Genomic DNA, 19894 nt, shown 5'->3' with positions numbered 1-19894 from the left:
CGGACGCTTAACCGACTGCACCACCCAGGCGCCCCATCCCGTGTCTTTCTTAATTTGGCCTAAGACTGCATTCATTTTTCAAGGAGCCAGTGTCATCTGGATTGCACTCAGCAGTTAACATGAAATAAATCTTGGAAGATGTGATGCTAGGGGGGAGCAGGGAATATCTTCATAGAAATAATGCCTGAGCTCAGTCTTGATAGAGAAAAGATGTTTTTCAGGTGAATAAGGTGAGGCAAGAAGGGCACTGCGGGCAGGAGACCGTGGGCAAATACACATGGAATGAAAAGGCTGGAGTGCTGGGAGAGCAAGGGATCCATCTGTAAAGTGCAAGGGTGCCTGAGAACGTCATGGACAGGGTGAGAGGGAGGTCAGCACTGGGGGTGAGAGAACCACGTCAGTTTGGGAACTGGTGATTAGAGGTGCCTGCTTTTCGGGTCCCTGGGTGGCTCAGTTGGTTAAGGGTCTGGCTCTTGACTTCAGCTCACGTCATGACCTCACAGTTCCTGAGTCCGAGCCCCACATCGGGCTCTGCACTGACAGCACGGAGCCTGCTTGGGATTCTCTCTCTCCACCCCCCCCCTGCCCCTCCCCTACCCGTGTGCTCTGTTTCTCCCTCTCTCAAAATAAATAAACAAACTTAAAAATTAAAAAACCAACAACAACAGATGCCTGCTTTGGGTTAGCACCTGAAATTGACAGGCACGGGGGTGGGCGGGCTTACCCAATCTCAAGGGTGTGAGCCGTAGTCAGCCTCAGGGGTCTAACGAAACCCCTCTTGTGAACGCATCGCTCAAAGCACAGAGAGAATAAGGTACCTCCCCAGACACTGGTGGGAAGGGATCCACGGTCTCCAGAGATGCTATGTCTCCATGCTATTGGCAGCGAGAGCAGTCAGGAGGTGGAGCTAGAGGTAGCTCTCAATCTCTTAAGGCCTGATTCCTGAACTTCTGGTCTTTCCCTTGAACTGCAATCACCCATCCCATTGTTAACAAGGCCATTCCCTCAACCGAACAGCACCAAGTTCCTCCCAGTCATTCAACAAAGGTAGTTTGCTTTGTTTGCCCCGAGGGCTCATATTAATCCCCACCCCCTAGGGAAGCAAGACGGACAGAGGGACAGGTTCGTTTCAGGAAGCTGGGAGGAAGTTTGGGTCTCAACTCCTGACAATCTTTGCTTCGTGAGAAATCTTTTCTCTGCCTCCAGACAAACTTCCTTGAGGATGTCCGTGGGAGGCACTCATGCCAGCCCCTCATGCAGCGGTGGTAAATGCTCCCACCTCCAAATCAGCTCCTGAGCGCCCGTGATAGGTATTGCCACCCCTCCCGCACACACGACCAGTACTTGGCCAAGAAATAATCACCACCTCCCCGCCTCCCCATTATTAGAAAGCAATAAAAAACTACGCATAAGAGACCTCCGTTTGCCCAGTATTATCATTCGTTCATTGAACAAATATGCGTAACTTACCACCTGGGCAGCAGGCATACAGCTGGCCTGGAGGATTCCGCCACGGGCTGGTGGCTGGTGTGTGCTCCCTGCCCTCAAGGGCTTTACCCTCTGGTAGGAGAGAGAATTCCATGAAGAGGTGATGACAGAACTATTGCTTTGGTCCATGATGTCTCAACCACATGACACAGCATGGGAGCTCCTGAGCATGGGGTTCTGTTTTGTGCCTTTGCTTAAACTGCCTCAGCCTGAAATGCCCCTACCCCCTCACCCCGACCCCCCCCCAGCCCCCCACCCCCACCAGTAAGCAAAGACCACCCACCTACGTCCCTCTTCTCTGACAGGGGGGTTCCCATCTGTAGTAGATCCCAACTGGAAGAGGAGAGAAGCCTCAACTTTAATTCAAGTTCTGAAATTTTATTTTTACCTTCAACTGCATCTTTCAATCAATGAAATGACACCGTTTTATGATTGAAAAGTAACCGCAACTTCGGGTTTAACCTAAGACCAGCCCCTAAATTTTGAGGCCTAGGCCAGTTTTCATCCAGAGACAGGGGAAGCATGGAAACCTCCAGGAAAAAATACACATACGAGGAAATAATGAGAGAGGGAATAAAAGAATCTGCATTGTGAGAACATTCTAGAAGCCACATTTACTCAACCTCCCGGTGACCCCTATCTGTCCAGACCTTGGACCGTGCCTTCCTGCCTAGCACAGGGCTGTGCACAAAGCAGGTGCTCGGTTAAGATGGGGGTAGGCACGGCTGGGGGTGGGGGGGAGCTGGGGGGGATAAAACCAGACAGGGCAGGGCAGGCTTGGTATGAAGGAGGAACTGCTGGTGGCAAAGCTGCCCCAGGCATCAGCTTCCAGATGTTACCGTCCCTCCAGGAGAACCGATGTCCTTTAACAGCAGCAGCCTTGTGTTGCTCACGGAGACCTCGGAACTTCACAATACAAATGCACTCCAGTCAAGCCGCGTAAGTGCAAACAGGCATCAGCCCAGGGGCTGGTACCAGGTGCCCTCCCGCTGGCGCTGAGCTTGTACAGTGGGCACAGGGTGACATGCAGACCCACCTCAGAGGAGGGTCGTGACTCGGTGAACCGAAGATGGGAGAAGGAGGCCACATGACCGGCCGCCCACCTGCACGCACCATCCTAACTGACCACCTCTGGGATGTGCGGCCGCTGCAGGTGAGGAACGTGCAGACAACAGTGAGGGGCCGTTCCCGGTCCCAGCACTATCGAGTGACACAGCTGGGACCTAACTCTGATCTGTCTGGCTCTGGGGCTCACACTACCTGAGCCTCTAGGACAAGCCTTCATCTCCTTCTTCCTTCTGCTTGGCGGCTGCCCTGTAAACCTTTGGCTATGTGCGTTTAAGAGCTGGGGCCCCAGGGGCGCCTGGGTGGCACAGTCGGTTAAGCGTCCGACTTCAGCCAGGTCACGATCTCGCGGTCCGTGAGTTCGAGCCCCGCGTCAGGCTCTGGGCTGATGGCCCAGAGCCTGGAGCCTGTTTCCGATTCTGTGTCTCCCTCTCTCTCTGCTCCTCCCCCGTTCATGCTCTGTCTCTCTCTGTCCCAAAAATAAATAAACGTTGAAAAAAAAAAATTAAAAAAAAAAAAAAAAAGAGCCGGGGCCCTGGGTAATTTAAGGCCTACCCAAACACAGCATCCGCGCAGGGATCACAGGGGTGGAAGTCTGAGGGCAGAAGACCGGAAGGCTAGTGAGGACAAGAGGCTCTCCCAGGCAGCGCACCGTGCCCCCACTCCCAACTTTACGCTGCCTCCCGGCCCTGCCACGTTCATCCCATCCTGTATCTTGCTTCCTCTACCTGCACTTCCTGGGTGTGTGTCGTCAGTTGACCTGCTCAGCGGGTGGAAAGCGGCCAACCCCTTGTTAGCCGACCCATCCCCTTGACAGGCCAGCCCCTGGCCAGCTGGGCACCCACTGTCTGCCACCTGGGGGAGTCGGCACAACTGGATCAAGCACCAACCAGTGAACTGAAGGCCACGGGACCACCGCCATGGAGCCAGTCAAGGGCAAGGGACACTCATCCTCTCCCAAACCCTGGCCAGACTTCACTCACACAGCTCCTGCTGGCAAAAGGCCTGGGATACAACCAACCTCACTCCTGTGATCAAGACAAACCCCTGCTGACCAAGGATGGGCCCCCTGATTTCAGAGGGCTGAACCACAGGCAGAGGAGGCCGGTTTGGGTGTGGCACTGGCCTGAAACTCCTCGGCTTTCCTCACCCTGCTCTCATCACCTGTTGCCTGGCAGTGGGACCAGCGTCTGGTCATCCCCTCTGAAGAACGATCCCCTCCCGGGCAGCTTTCTATAGGCCTGTCTCTAATCCTCGATCCTTAGTATGACAGCACACGGTAGGGACAGCATGCATTTAGGGAATGAATGAACATAACATTCAAGACACTGGAGCTTTCAAAAACGGATATATTTACTTCATTATTTGCTGCTCAGTCAAGCACATACTGATGTATCCGAGTCACTTTAAGATGTAAGACGAAGCAGGGTCACAAACATGCTAGCTCGTCCCTCTGCTGAGAGTCCTTGGGCGATACTCAGGTCCCAACGTGGCTTCTCTGCTCTGGTCTGGCCTCTCAGTCCTTCCTGGCCGCCTTCCCTCCCTCTGCTGCTCCCCTCTCCCTCCCAAACCTGTGGTGTTTCGTAGATTCAGACACACCTGGCTTAACCGCCAGGTGACCTGCAAAGGGGGCTCAACCTGTCCGTGCTTCCATCTCCCCATCTGCGAAGCAAGGCTCCCTAACTGGTAACGAGCCACGGCGGGCAGCCAGCTCCGCGAGCCAGCTTCCGTGTGAAGCACCTGGCTCACGTCAGAGCTCAGGACTCCATACTGCAGCCCTGGCAGGTAGGCGTGGGCGTTCCTCCACTGGAGATGGGGAAACCGAGGCTGAACTAGGTCAAGTATGTTTCCCAAGAGCAACGTCTATGGAACTGGGATGCGTCGCATGTGTTCCAACTGGGAACAGCCTGTCTCTCCGTGGATTTCAGGCTCGCCATAACCCACAGGAATGCTTGCTCCCCACCTCCCTCCCGTCCTCCCTGCCTCCCTTCTTCCTTCCGAGACGGTGGCAAAGCAGGGCCATTGGGGCAGGTCACAGGTTCACAGGAGCCTGCACGATTCGGTGTCTCCCGTCGCTGCCTTGCCATTCTTCCTTGTTTCGTGCAGCCTGCGTGTCACCACTTCAGGGACACTAGAAACTCCGTGAGGACAAGGACCAGGACTTCAAGGAAGGACAGGGCCAGGAGGAGTAGCCGCTTGGCGGACGGCTAGGCCCGGTGGGCCCATGAGGGTTGAGGGACAACAAGCAGGGCAGGATAAGCCCACAAACAACTAAGGCCCGCCGAGGAGTGTGCCAGAGAGATGTGTGAGCACCGTGGGAGCGGAGGAAGGGGCGGCGCAGGATGGCCTCCTCAGGGGGATATTTAGTGGCGCCACCGTGCACCAGGTCCTACAATCGGTGCTTCAGCCTCATCGTATTTCATCCTGATAGAGGAGGAGTCTGAGCTCAAGGGCAATGCCCTTGACAAGCCGCAGAACTGAGATTCGAACCCAGACCCGACTGATTCTAAAACCCACGCCCTGTCCTCTGCACGTCTGCCATCGGAGGGGACGCCCCCTCTGAGTCTCGAAGGACAACATCCAGATAAAATGAACCACGTTCAAAGCAAAGTGACGAAGCATAATCTCCCCAAATCTCACATTGTAACCGGCCGGAAAAGCAAACATCGAGGATGCTGGGGACACAGGACGTGGCAGAAGGAGCCATCTGAGCAAACGTCAGCTTCTGCCGCCCCGCATTCCCTGCTCTCAGCCAGCAAGGCCAATGGATGTTTCAGAACTGCCGCCGCTGATTAGTTCCAGGAGACGGCCTCTCAACTTCAGTGTCTTTAGGACAGCTTCGTTCTTCAGGCCCCAGAGTCTCAGTTTTGTTTTTTATACTGTGAGACAGAGAGATCATTAGAAGTGGGTGAGGGAGAACCCGGGGAATCCCGAGAACCATCTGGGCTTCAGCCGCCTCCCGCAGGGGCTTCTTGGAGGAGGGGGCACCGCAGGCACCAGACGGTGACATCCCTAGTCAGCACCTGGACCGCCTTTCCTCTCTAATGGAAGAAGAAGCTGGCAGTGGTGGTGGGGTGGGGGGGGGCGCATAAGAAAGACACTGGAACATTAGAAGTGAACGTGCGGCAGGTCCATCCTAATCTTTAAGTGGAGTCTTGTTCAAAGAAAAGAAAATCTCAGTCGGTTTAGCATCTGACTTCGGCTCAGGTCATGATCTCACGGTTGGTGAGTTCGAGCCCCACGTCAGGCTCACTGCTGTCAGCGCAGAGCCTGCTTCAGATCCTCTGTTCCCCTCTCTTTCTGCTCCAGCTCATGCTCTCTCGCAAAAATAAATAAATATTTAAAAAAAAAATCTCAGGGGGGGCGCCTGGGTGGCTCAGTCAGTTAAGCGCCCAACTTTGGCTCAGGTCATGATCTCGCGGTTCGGGGGTTCAAACCCCGTGTCAGGCTCTGTGCTGACAGCTCAGACCCTGGAGCCTGCTTCAGATTCTTTACCTCCCTCTCTCTCTCTGCTTCTCCCCCACTCACTCTCTGTCTCTGTGTCTCTCTCAAAAATAAATAAACATTTAAAAATTTTTTTTTAATCTCAGATAGAGAAGGACCCTCAGAAGCCATCTAGTCCAATCACTGAGTTTCCAAACAGAATCCTGGACCCTGGGTCTCGAGACTGTGATTTAGAAGGAAGGGGGGTTGTTCTAACACCAATGTGTAAGGACCAGCAAGTTAGTCTGTATTTCTGACTCCTTCCCTCCCTCTACCACAATCGACACTTGGATGTTTCCTCAATGGCCCTGCCTCAGTGTGAGCACCCCGGACACAGGGAGCTCACTGTTCCCCAAGAAAGCTTTCGCGTCTGAGGCATCACAAAGACCTTTCTCTTCCTTCTTCCTGCCCCACCATCGCAGCTTCTTCAGCACTGTCTGCCTTTAGGGATTGAGAACACCCCACTCCTTGCAGAAAACAGATGCAACCAGCAAGGCACCTGTCATCACCTCTGGGCTTCTGGAGGAGGGGAGCGGCCGGCAGGGAGGGGTTCAACCGTGGGGCAGGGGCGACCCCTGGTGGTCACAGAGATTACAGCTATCAACGTGCAGGCTGGGCAGGTGGAGCCGGGAGCCGGGCACTTACTTTGTTCATGATCCAGTCAGCATCTTCAATGGCTCTTTTAATAATCTGCTGGATTCTCTCAGGACTGTCTTCATCTGAATGAACCCGGAAACTCTGGAAGTTGAAGCATAAAAAAAGATGACGAGGCAAAATTCACAAGACCAGCATCTTCAGAGCACCAGTCACAGGCCAGACGCGCTGCAGCCCCTTTCCACTCATATCGCTCTTACCCCTCCGTAGACCGTTATGACGATCCCACCCAGAGATGAGGAAACAGAGGCTCAGACACCCCAACTTGCCACCATGCAATGGCGCCAGCATTTAAATCCTGGTCTATTCAGCTACACAGCCTGTCCTCTGGCCAGCAGAGCAATTACAAAATGGAAGACTGGCCCCCAAGTTACCCCCAATTAAGCTGGGCCCAAAGGTTATCAGGCAGCACGGGCCCAAGGGAAACTTCCATCCCTCGGTTTCCTTTGCTCCTCCCAGGAAGCTGCTTTCACCAGGCTCCACAATAGCCAGGCTTCCCCTGGCCCGTGCTGCAAGGCCAAGCAGAGGGAAGGGCAGCCGTGAAGGTGACCGGAAGATCCAGCCAGGCCCGATGCAGAGCAATGCAGGGCTGCTGTTTGCTCCCAGCCACGTGTTCACCCTTGAGACGGATCGGGAGGCCCAAGTTCATTGGTGTGGCACTCAGGACCCTCCACAAAGAACTGGTACCCTCTCTGCCCGGTCACCCTCGACCCCACACATCCTCCGATTGGTCTTTAGGAGCATCTCAAACGCTCGCCCCTGGGAAGTCCTCCGTGGCGCCCTCAGACAGACAGCTGCGCCCTCCTCCATGTTTCCACAGCCTGTCTGTTGCTACCTCTATTTTTTCTATGCTTTCCACATTCTATTTGCATTCAGTTTAGTTCAACTTTTTATTTAGAAATCATTTCTAACCCACAGAAAAGCTGCAAGAATACAAATGAATTCCCTACCAGAATCACCAATTGTGAACATCTCCCTACATTTGCTTTATCATGCTCTCTTTTTATGGGTTTGTGCTCCATTTGAGGCGGGGGGGGGGGGGAGCATTTAAAAGTTGCAGACATCATGCCCCGAGCCCCTAAACACTTCAGTGTGTTTCAACAAGGAGATTCTCTCTTATATAACCGTGGGAGTCAAATCCAAAAAATTCAACATTGATATAATACTACTCTCTCATCAATAGCCCAAATTCCAATCTCACGAATTTCTCCGATAACGTCCTTTTGAATCACTGTGTTTGGTTTGTTTTTTTTTTTTTTTCTGGTCCAGAATCCAATCCACTCATTACATTGAGTGGTCATGTCTCTTTCGTCCCCTTGAAAGCACAGCTCTCCTTGTGTTTCATGACACTGACACATTGGTTGGATGAGCAGAGGCCAGCTGTGTGCGAAATGGCCCGTCCGTTATGGATTCGCCTGACGTTTTCTCCTGAGTAAAGTCAGGCTGTGCGTTATTGGCAGGAATGCCCGTCAACATCATGTCGTGTCCCATATTTTATTTTAAGTATCCATTTGAGCTGCCTTATTTGAGCCCTGGTACAGAGCTGAGGCGCTGGATGATACATCTTCTGTTTTTTGAGCGAAAATCAGACAAGAGGGGCTGGGCTGTGGTTTTTGGTGGCTCTTACCAGACTGCCGCCCCTCCCCCTCACTGCCACCCAAGAGACTATCCCTGCACCCCGCTCCCTGCCCGCGGCCCTGAGATGGGTCCCCTATCATGGGAACCGCCCCCCCATCCCAAGCCCAGTACACACTGCTCCCACCTGCCTGACCGCATGTCTGTAATGCTCCTGGATGCCCTTGGTGGGCAGCTGTCGGCAACAGCGTAGCAGGTATCGGTAGAGCTGCAGTGGCCTCTGGACCAGCTCTGCCCCTGGGAGTGGGGCCATCTTCCAGACCCTCGGTCCCTGGAAAACACAGAAAGCGTCGCTTCTAAGGCATCAAGCCGGTACTTGGCCCTGACCCCCCACGTTCCACGGCTCTGTGAAGCGGGTTTGATACAACGTGGAGGCCAGGTCGCCTTCGTGCCACGCTCCACAGAGCCCAGACCCCAAGCTCGGGCTGGGCATTCCGTCCTGCAGAAGTCTCAGCCCGGAGCAGACCCGCAGGGACCAGAGGGGAGATGCCCAGCCTCATCCTGGTGCCTTCTTTCTGGAAGCCAACTTCCGCTGGTGGGGGACGAGGTGCCACGGACGGGCAGGGTAGGGGTGACAAGCAGGAAGACCCCGCACCGCAAGACTGAGAAACGAGCTGACTACAGGCAACAGAGGGGAGAACGTCCAGAGGTCTGAGCCTCGCCACTCAAAGTGTGGTCCTGGACCAGTAGCATCGACGTCACCCGGGAGCTTGCCCAGACCTGCTAGGCTCCTGCCTCGACCTCTACCACAGCATCTGACCCTGAAGGCGTCCCTGCCTTCAGCCTGTCACTCTCCAGTCTCCTCCACCCTGATGCCAGAATGTGCTCTGGAACCGGGGTCCTGGGCTCATCTCGCAGTCAGCCCCATGGAACTTCTCCCAGATCCCCCAAATCGGCACCCTCTTGGTGCCTTTGCACCTGCCATCACTTTCGCGTCAAGCTCCCCTCCCCTCCTCCTCCATGCGAGGAACTCGTGTCCATCCTTCTAGGTCCGGCTCGGTGTCCCTTCCTCTGGGAAGCCCTTCCTGACTGTCCGGCCTGAGGGGCTGCAGTGCCCTGCTCTAGAGCCGTTACAGTGCTGTCCACACGGCTGAGGATTCATCTGCTGCCAAGCCTGTGCAGCCTAGCCCAGGCCCCGGGGCTTCGTGCCCTGCTTGTCGAACTGGACTGAATGGAAACTGTTATCTGCTCTGTACAGATCTCCCCTCTCCGAGAGGGAAGCTCACTATGTTCCAAACGAAGGAGCTGAAAGACCAAGATTAAGTGACTGCCCTTAGTTTCAAAGTAACATGGAAAGAAGAGAGACAACTCCCTCCCCTTCAAAAAAAAAAAAAGAGAGAGAGAACCAGAATACTAAATCTATCACAGGTTCTTAAACTAAGAAAGGGAATTCATTAAGTAGCTAGTTTCAGAGGCTCCTTCCTTCCATTTCCAGCATATTATCTTCCTGGCAACAATAACCGCCTGCCTCCACAGCTAAGTTCGCCAATGCCCCCTGCTCCTCTGGGCTTCTGCCAGGACACCGGGATGGACAGGTGCTTGTCTGCACCCACCCTTCCTCCCTTTTGCCAGCGGCCCGGATGTGTGACTGGCCATCCACCCCTCCCCAGGCCTCTGTACCCAGGCCTGAACAGGGCTCCACTCCAGGCCCGACCAATCAGAGCCCTGCATCCACATGTGGGCACACGATGGAAGCTGGCCCAGTCAGAGTGAATCTTACCACCTCTGCAGGGGTGAGTGGAAAGGCCTCCTTTTTTTCCCTCCAGACTTGCTGCGGGAAGGATTCGCTCTTGCCTCCTCTTGAAGCCACACGGCAGCAGGCTGAGTGGAAATGCCAAGCCTGAAGAATTCATTTGAACCCTAAGACCATCCACCTGAAGGCAGTCCCACCTCTAGACTTTTCAAGGATCTGAGCTGGGGCACCTGAGTCGTTCAGCGGGTTAAGCGTCAGACTTCGGCTCAGGCCATGATCTCACGGTTTGGGAGTTGGAGCCCTGCATCGGGCTCTGCGCTGGCAGTGCGGAGCCTGTGTGGGATTCTCGGTCTCCCTCTCTCTCTGCCCCTCCCCACTCACTCTCTCTCTCTCTAAATAAATGAACTTAAAAAGAAAAAAAAAAAAAAAAGGGTCCGAGCCAACTGATCCCCTTTACCAAAGCAGCTTGGGTTTATTGTTTTGTTACCTGGCACCCAGAGCCCTAACTGATGGACAGATCCCACCCTCCCAAATCCTGCTCCCCTGATGAGCTCTGATGGTTCCAGCTCTAAGGAAGAGTGCGAACGGTGCAAGGCCCCTAAGATCCTCCTGCCATGAATATCAACCCGCCAGTCTGACTAGTTGCACTTAAAAGCCTCCAAAAAACAGGGGAACCCCACACAGTGGGGGCAAAGACCTTCGAGGGCCACCACGGAGGACATAACGCCAAAGTGCCCACCTGATGGGCAGACTCCACTGGCAGGCTTCCCCAAACTATATAAAGTGCTAATCAAATATTGTAAAATGCTAGTCGTGGAACAGATGGTTACCATCTGCAGTCTTCCAGATTAACATTTGGAAAGAGCACAACTTTGTTTCAGTAGTTAAAAACCCCAGCAATACTTAGAAACCAACCCAGCAAGTATGGGCGGGAGATTATTTTCAGCTCAATTATAATACTTAGTCATTCTCAGTAATAAGTAGCAGAGAATGCATGTGTGGGTCCACTCAGAAGAGTTCAACTAAAAATGTTTTAATTTAATTTAAAGTGTGGGTTGGCTATTAAGGGGCAATGAACTCCAGAGCATCGCCGCTAAAACTCCAGTCAGACCCTGGGGCCCCAAACAACTGCTTGGCACATCCTGCTCTTTGCTCTTGACCTCGGCCTCTCCTAGGCTCCCTGCCTCTGTGATGGTGCCTCGGTCTTCCCAGGCAACCAACCCAAAACCAGCACTGAGCCAACCTAGCCTCGTCTTCCTGCCTCAATCTCATGCCACGGTCTCTAAGTCCTATCCAAATCCACCTCTGAATGCCCCCTCCAATCTGCTCCCTCCTCTGTTCCCACTGCATAATCCATGCTTCAGACTGTTATCAGAGCTCCCGTGGGCAACGGCCAGAATTCCCAGCAGGCCTCCCTATCTTCCAATCTATTCACCACTTGACAGCCAGTGAATCTTCCCAAAACATGACTCTCAACATGGCACGCTCCTGCCCGAAACCCTTGATCTGATATCCACCCCTACCCCTGCCGCTCATGACAACTTTCCCAAAATGTGTGGCAAATGTGAAATTATTTTAAGCAGCATGTGGACCGATACCTTTTTATTGTAATGATTTTATATTTGTTTTCATGTGTAATGACCAAAAAATACCATAATGTCATTGGTGTTGTGGCTTAAGACAGTTTAAAAAAGGAACGGGCACAAAACTGATTTTATTCCTTAATTTTTACTTTTTATCTTTTTTTTTAATGTTCATTTATTTCTGAGAGAGAAATCATGCAAGCTGATTTATTTTGAGAGAGAGAAAGAGAAAGAGAGACAGAGGATCCGAAGCAGGCCCCGCACTGTCAGTGCGGAGCCCGACGTGCAACTCAAACTCGCGAACCGTGAGGTCATGACCTGAGCTGAAACCAAGAGTCAGATGTTTAACCAACTGAGCCACCCAGACACCCCGCAACACTATTTTAAAATTATCAAGCAAGTCAGAAGGCAGTTGCAATGTGGATATGGCAAAAATCATGAAAGTGGGGGTGGCTGGGTGGCTCAGTCTATTAAGCATCCGGCTCTTAGATTTCAGCTCAGGTCGTGACCTCTCTATCTGGGAGACGGAACTCCAACACTGGGCTCCACGCCGTGAGCGAGAAGCCTGCTTGGGAATCTCTCTCCCTCTCTCTCTGCCCCTCTCTTTCTCTCACAACAAATAAACTTAAAAAAAATCATGAAAGTGGTACTGAAGTTTGGAAAGCACTGGCCTATGGAACAAAATCCATACTCCTTCCCATGGCCTCCAAGGCCCCTTTTGATCTGGCCCCTGCCCACCCCTCATCACATTTCCTATCACTCACTGCAGCGTCTAGGCAAATTGAGCTCCGGGTGGCACATTCCACGACAGCCTGTGTCGTGTTCACGTGTTACAGTCTTTGCACCGTGACAGAATGCTTGGCATTTAGTAGGTGCATTGGGTTCCCCAGAGACACAGAACCAACAGAATAGAGACAATATATACAGATATATTCATATATGTATATTATTTATAAGGAATTGGCTCACGTGATTATTGTCCCAGGCTGACGGCCATCAGCCAGGAGAATCCTCTCTCACTCAGGGGAGGGTCAGTCTATTGTTCTATTCTGGACTTCAAGTGCTCCGATGAGGCCTGCCCACATTAGGGAGGGCAATCTGCTTTACTCAGTCTGGTGATTTAAACGTTAATCTCATCCAAAAACACCCTCACAAACACACCCAGAATAATGTTTGGCTAACCAACTGGGCACCCCATGGCCGGTCAACTTGACACATAAACATAACCATGACAGTAGATGTCCCACATTCATGTGTTGAATGAATTCTCTTACTCTTGCGTACCATCTGCTCCCTGCGGGTCTCCGGATCCTTCAACACTCAGCTCTAAGGTTTGGCACCTCCCCGCGGAAGCCTTCATTGATCCAGGATCTTGCTACCATATTCAATGGGAGACCTGTGGGTACCTCAAACAGCCCTCATCACCCCACCTCACTCTAGTTCAGTCTTCATCATCTGCTACTTGGATAACTGGAAGGGTATTTACCAGCCCTCGGCCCCCTTTCAGCCACCCTCCACATGGCGGCCACAGTGCCTTGTCTAACGCTCAACTTAAAATCTTCCCACAGCTGGACGCGCCATGATTATGATTATCGATTATTCATTTTCGTAGGTACGACAACAATGTGTTGTGTGGGAGAATGTCCTCATTCTCAGCAAGTGGGAGGAAGCATCCAGACCCGTGTCATCATGTCTGCAACTTACTTTCACACGGTTCCCCAGAAGACAACACAAAACGAGAAAAGGTAGGGTGAGAAAGGAAAAGCAAATGTGGCAAAACGTGAAGATTGCGCTCAGGTGGCAGCGATAAGGGTGGACGGTGCGCTCTTGTTTCGACTTCTCTATATTTTGAAATTCTTTGTAACAGAAAGTTATTTTAGAAAAACTCTTCCACAGCTTTCCCCTTACCTAGGGGATAAAGTCTTAAACTTGTTAGGCTGACACCAATTCCTGAAGCCTTCTTACCCGCCCAGGTTCATCCCCATCACTCCTCCACCTGCCAGGCACCTTGACACACCCCCGTAGTTCCTTTAGTGCTGACAACAAATAATAAGAAGAAGCACATAGAGTTATTCCTACGACAGCCTTACTGAATATGCATCACGTGATAGATACTATTCTAAACCATGCACGCGAATTCACTTAATTTTCACAACAATCCTACAAGAAGGTACCATTATGCTCTCCTTTTACAGATACAGAAACAGAGGCAAAAAGAAGGTTAAGAAATTTGTCCAAGGTCACACACAGCTACGAACGCAGAAGCCAGGATTTCCACCCGGGGAGGTCTGGCTCCAGGGTCCACGTGGGTGTTACTCTTCCTAAGCTCAGCTTCCCTCCCTTCCCCCCCCACCTGCCCCACCAATTTCCTTTTAGGGGATGACTTCCTCCCATTGAGTCTCGTCTGCTGAGACTGTTTGTTGTCCATGGCTACATCTCTCCTGGCCACAAGGAGAGCATTAGACCCAGGCGAGGCCAACTGAGGGCTCCCCACCTCTGGAGATGGGTTCTTGAACAGGGTTAGACAGAGCCTGAAAATGAGTTCATGCATCCCAGCAATGGTGTGCCCTGATCAGCCGCTTCCTGTTCTGAACTGTCCTTGTGGCTCCTGCCTCCTGGCCTTCCAGGAACGTCTAGATGCCTGCCCAGTTCTCCAGCCTTCTCCCTTGATTGTGTGAGTCCCTAACACTCTTCCAGGAAATTTCTTTTGGGTTAGGTCTTCCAATCCCCTCTCACACCCACACAGACTCTCTGCTCCCTTATCTGTCTGCCCACAGCCCGTTGTGGCGGCTCAGGTCACCAGGTATCGCCCGGGGCTCCGAGTGTTTGTCTCCCCACCCTCCCCAACCAGATCAAACTCTCCCGGCACAAGCACGGTACCAAGCACACCCCCCCACCAATGCTCGCTGGCTGAGCAACCTCGGCATCTCCGGGCCCCCGGTACTCCTACCCATCACCTCCAGCAGCAACACCCCCCCCTTCCCCACCCATCTGTGCCAAGCCTTTCCGGTCCCCTCAGCTTCCCTCCACCTCACTTGCAGGCAGCTTCTGCCTCCTGCCTCATTCAGTCTGGAGAGGCCACCAGGCAAGAATATCCTCAAATCCTTTCCCCCAAGAAATTCACCCTTGCCTGAGAGCTGACCAATGTGCTAAGCGTGGTGCTAGACATTTTTACAACAACCCTCTGAGGAAAAAACATTATCATCCCATTGTGCAGATGTGGAAACTGAGGCTGATCATGAATATACACCTAGGAAATGGTGGGGCTGAGATGTGGACTCTGCCTGTAACTCCAGTGCCCCAACCTCCCTGAAGAGGTTCTGTTTTGTTTTTAATGTTTATTTTCTGAGAGAGAAATTCAGAGCATGAGCAGGGGAGGGGCAGAGTGAGAGGGAAATACAGAATCCAAAGCAGGCCCCAGGCTCGGAGCTGTCAGCATAGAGCCCGACGCGGGGCTCGAACCCACAACCATGAGATCATAACCTGAGCTGAAGCCAGATGCTTAACCAACTGAGCCACGCGGGTACCCCTAACCTCCCTGAGTTCTTAAAGGAAAGGGGCCCTTCCTTTCCCTTGGCTCTTCTAGGCTCTTGGAGCCTCTCTCCTGGATTAACCCAACACCCTTCTGACATGTCTCTTCTTCATTCCCTCCCTATACTCAGCCAGAACGGAACAACTAACAACAAAAATCTCATCTATGAGTGTCTTGCTTAATATCCTCTAATGGCACCCACAGAACAAAGTCTAAGCTCATCAGTATGCGTGTGTAGGGTGGTGGTGTTGGGCGGGGGGTGTTCAAGGCTTTCCCCAGTCAACTGCCAATCTCTATCCCATCTGCAACCAAATTCCCCATGCCCTCCACTCTCTTCCTGGCGCAGCTCTGTTACTCACAGAATGCCTGGCAGGCAGTGGTCACGCAACAGAAGGGTGTCAGATCGAACCCTCCCTCCCCCGCAACAACCTTCAGTCAACTTTCCCGCACCCTGAAGACTGAGGTGGAACAGTGAAAACATGGGCCCCAGATCATGGCAAGACTGACGTGAGGATTAAGTAAGACAGCACACATGCTGTCACTAAACAGGAGGCCCTCTTCCCCGGCCCTTCTCCGCCCCTGGGAAAGCAGAAGGGAAAACAATATGTTATGATGCCGTTCGAGGCTTCTACCCAAGATAAAAATGGCCTGCTGAAGGAAGCTGGTCGTGCAAACTGAGACTGGCAGAGGCTTATGGATTTCATTGATTTTAGTTACCTCTGCAGACATCAGAGAGAGAGAGAGAGAAAAAAAGCCATCTTTTTTTCTCTTTGAAATCAAACTGAAGAGCAGGTGAAATGTATTTAGCTTTTTCCCAAATCAGAACCGAGTTCTGGTTATTCATCCTGTAGCCTTCAATGAATTACAGGGTTATAAAAATACCTAAGGTGGCACGGCTTGACTGATGGGAGGTGCTCGGTAAAAGGTGTTAACTGAATGAGCAGAAAAATCATCCAAAGTAGGGAGTCTTTCAAAACCAGAGCACTGAAGGCAACCTTTTCCCATCCATGGTAAAAAAAATCTCTTTTCCACATCCCTCGCAGGGAGTCATCCAGCTTTTCTCCCTTACACTCCCTCGTGGCAGGGAGCTCATGACCTCCCAAGTCCAAGCTCCCCATTTCCATTCTGCCAGAGTTGTCACAAAGTCCCTTCGGGTCTGAGCTAAAATCTGCTCTGTAAACTTCTAGTCATTGGTCTGAGCTCTGCCCTTTGGGGCTCAAGTCTCCCTAACCGGCCCCCAAGTCCAGTCTGTCACTGTTCAGTCAATTACCCCAGCCCTGTAGCCATTCTTTTCCAAGATACCCACCCTGAAGGTTCTAGCCTCTCCCAATGCTTCCCCTTCCCCCTCAGCCTCCTCTGGACACACATACACCCTCATTACTGATCTCGCTCTTAGATATACTGTCCAGTGGAAAAGCTGAGGTTTCCCTGTGTTCTGACCAGCTCTGTTCTGACCACCTGGGGCTGAGGTGGCAATGTCACCTCCTTTACTTGGGAGTTCAAGGCATGCTGCTGACTGCATTCTCTGCTCAGGCCCCCATGTGCCCCTGGTATTCAGCTCAGAGGAACCTTTTTTCCATGAACTGTTTTTATTTTTTTTATTTTTTTTTTAACGTTTATTTATTTTTGAGACAGAAAGAGACAGAGTATGAACGGGGGAGGGTCAGAGAGAGAGGGAGACACGGAATCTGAAACAGGCTCCAGGCTCTGAGCAGTCAGCACAGAGCCTGACGTGGGGCTCGAACTCACGGACAGTGAGATCGTGACCTAAGCCAAAGTCGGACGCTTAACCGACTGAGCCACTCAGGTGCCCCTCCATGAACTGTTTTTAAATTCCCACCTTGTATTCTATTAGTTCAGTCCAGAGTCGTCATCTGCTACAATCCCTGGGGTACGTGATCCTGTCTGTTATCCAACTCAACACAATAAAGGCACAGAAACAATCACATACCAGGCACAAATGGGGGACACAGAGACTTTAGCCCCAGTGAGCTGTGTCAGTCACCCATACAGTGTCATTCAGAGCATCCAGCATGTGTGTGGTTCTGGACTTGGGCCTGGGACCAGAGATGAACAGCCGGACATGTTACCTAGTTGTCCTACCTCAAGCTCTCTGCACAGCTGATGACACGTCTTACTACCTACCATTCAGGGAGTGATCAATATGTGCGAGGTAGGTGTTGGGAGCTTTACATGTGTGATCTTATGGGGTACATATCATTAGCCCCATTTTATAGATGATGAAACTGGGGCTCTGAGAGGTTAAGTAACTTGCCAGAGACCACACAGCTATTAATTAGATGGTAAGGTCAGGAATCAAACCTACGTCTGTTTGATTCCAAAGCCCATGCCCCTACGTGCTTCTAACACCAGCTATGTCCATATCTGAGCCATCCACAAAACGCTGCCCGGGTCAGGGCTAAGGACCCCACAGAGAACCCTCCTGGGGCTCATTCAGGACTAGGTCTGCATTCATGAAAGCACTTGACCGTGCTATTACTCACTACTTATTTTTTCAACCTTCTTCATATAACTTTGCTCTGTGCTTTTCTGAAACCCAAGGACACCATCTATAGCTTCCTGCGGCACAAAGATGAAAAAAAAAGTCACAAGGCTGATGTCAATTACACAGACAAAGAAAAGGGGCAACTAAGGAAATGCTAAAAAAGCTCTTAGGAAACCCAAAGGAGAATATAACAGAATAAAGGAAAAGAGTGAAAAATAAAGCCACAAAGGGAATTTCCTGGGAGCCAAGTGGTATCATTGGTACAGAGGCTGAGAAACAGGCCTATGGCCTCATTTAACCCCACTGTCGGTTTCGCTACCCTGTGCCCTGACAAAGGGCACCTAAAAATAAGTGGGGGAAAGTCATATATTTAAAAAAAGAAAAGAATGGAACTACAGAAAATGACCAGAAATTATGCCCTATTGGGCACTGATACAAGGCTAAATTAAGCCTGCACAGGCCATTGTTTAAATATGCAATTATTTCTCTGGATGGGGAAAGTCGCAATTACAGAAGCAGAGTGGTTCTGCTCCCCCACTACCGGGGCTTTGTCTTGCACATGCGCATTCTCCCGAGCTAGAAACGGGGCGGCAGTCCTTGCTTCTCTAGTCCCTTTCCGACGTGGGTCGAGGCTCTCAAGACCCACCCTCTGTTCCCCTCACCCTCCTGGTCCTCAGTGCCTCCCCCACTCCTTCAAGGTCCTGCACCTGGGCAGTACCTTGGCTCTCAGCTTTGGAACAATGCCTTGCTCAGACTATCCGAATCTCTCTCTCCAGTCCAACCGAAGGATACTTCCTAAACACACACACACACCCCATGTCGTTCCCTTGCTCTGAAACCTTTGTAGAGTGTTCTTTACCCACGACCTTCCGACATCTGGTTCCAACTTCTCTCATCAAGCTCATCTCCTGCTATCCTTCCCACACTCCCTGTGTTCTAGCCACACGCTGAACTGCGGGGCGAAGTTCACGGGCTTTGGGATCAGGCAGTCTGTGTGCAAATCCGGCTCCATCACTTGCCAGTAGTGGGACCCGGGCAAGTTTCTCAGCTTCCACCCTGGAGGCAGTGGCACATCTGCCAATGGGGCAACTGGCAGTATTTCCTACACGGAATCGTTGTAAGGATTAAATAACTCCTAAAGCACCCGGCACAGTGCCCAGCACATACAACACGCTTAGTAACTATTGGTAATAGCATCTCTGAAATGTGCTGTGCTCGTCAACACCTCTCTTCCCCCTTCACCTGCCTCGAGAATTCCTCTTTACCCTTACAGATTCAGCTCCCATGTCACCCCCTCAAGGCTCACACCCCATGCTGCCCATAGTCCTCTAATAAGGTCTCACACTTATCCCAGCGTGACGGAAGAGGCACAGAGAGGGTTCTGATGACAAACAACCCTGATTTAGGAGCCTACCTCTGTCATTCACGAGCTACGTGATCCTGCACAACTTGTTTGATTTCTCTATATTCTGCGGCCTCCTCTGTAAACTGAAGAACGAGATGTGTACCTTGTGGGGAGGAGGGGGTTGTAAAGATCACGCGAGCTGACGTCAGTGCCCAGCACGGTAGTGCCACATATTATCAGGTGCTTGAACATCATACCCTTTCCTACTTGTTGGAAAGCTGACTGTAAGCTCCTTGCTGACTGTAAGCTCCTGGAGGACACAGACTGTATTACAGGAGTCATCCCTCCACGGTTAACGGTGCCCACAACATAACAGAAGCTCAAAACATGGGTGTTGATTGATCTCCGTTTACCAGGGAGGAAACTAAAGCCAGGACAGGGGCTGTCCTGAAATCACAGAGCCAGCAGGTGGCAGAGCCAGGTCTCAAACTCAGGCCCTGAATCCCTGGCTCTGGATCCTCAGCTCATTCTCCCACACCTGCTGTCTCAAAGGCCAGCGAGCCACCCCGAACATCCTATTTTTTGAGCTCAACCCCCCTGAGCCTTTAGCAGTTGAAAGTGGACCGGCTGAGCTATCCCGGCCAAAGCAAACTGGAAAAATCAGACAAAAGGCGAACACGCCGGTGTCGGAGCAGAGCAAGCAGCAACCTGCAGTGAGTCATTGTGATGTTAGGCTGCCCTGTGGCCGTGGCCTCCCCCACGCAGGCCACAACGCATCACTGTGGTTTGAGGGTGAGAGAAGGAAGCGATTATCCATCTGCCAGGTCAGGGCACTCCATACGGGCTACTGAATCTACAACTCGGTTGCTCCCATTTTACAGAGGAGGAACACTGAGGCTCAGGCTCACAC

The 19894-nt window shown here is 51.9% G+C and overlaps 1 protein-coding gene across 1 annotated transcript; it reads right to left on the bottom strand.

Annotated features, from left to right (window-relative positions):
• Positions 1-3885: 3885 nt before the first annotated feature.
• On the bottom strand, positions 3886-8618 carry LYRM9 (LYR motif containing 9). The gene is made up of 3 exons (XM_047080608.1): positions 8453-8618; positions 6682-6774; positions 3886-5432 (listed from the first exon to the last, which is right to left on the bottom strand). Exons 1-3 carry the CDS (start codon positions 8576-8578, stop codon positions 5415-5417), a joined length of 237 nt encoding a protein of 78 aa, XP_046936564.1. The 5' UTR covers positions 8579-8618; the 3' UTR covers positions 3886-5414.
• Positions 8619-19894: the final 11276 nt, after the last annotated feature.

Source organism: Lynx rufus, unplaced genomic scaffold, assembly GCF_022079265.1.
Source record: "Lynx rufus isolate CCGP_SWC_20201006 ecotype Redwood Valley unplaced genomic scaffold, mLynRuf1.p SCAF_18, whole genome shotgun sequence".
Lineage (NCBI taxonomy): Eukaryota > Metazoa > Chordata > Mammalia > Carnivora > Felidae > Lynx > Lynx rufus.
The sequence above is the reverse complement of the archived record's forward strand: the minus strand, read 5'-3'. Positions and strand labels throughout refer to the sequence as shown.

Coding starts and splice junctions, on each gene's coding strand:
- LYRM9 (XM_047080608.1), bottom strand. CDS start 8,578: ATGGCCCCACTCCCAGGGGCAGAGCTGGTCCAGAGGCCACTGCAGCTC. Junction 6,775..8,452: donor ACAGACATGCGGTCAGGCAG/GTGGGAGCAGTG, acceptor TTCAACTTCCAG/AGTTTCCGGGTTCATTCAGA.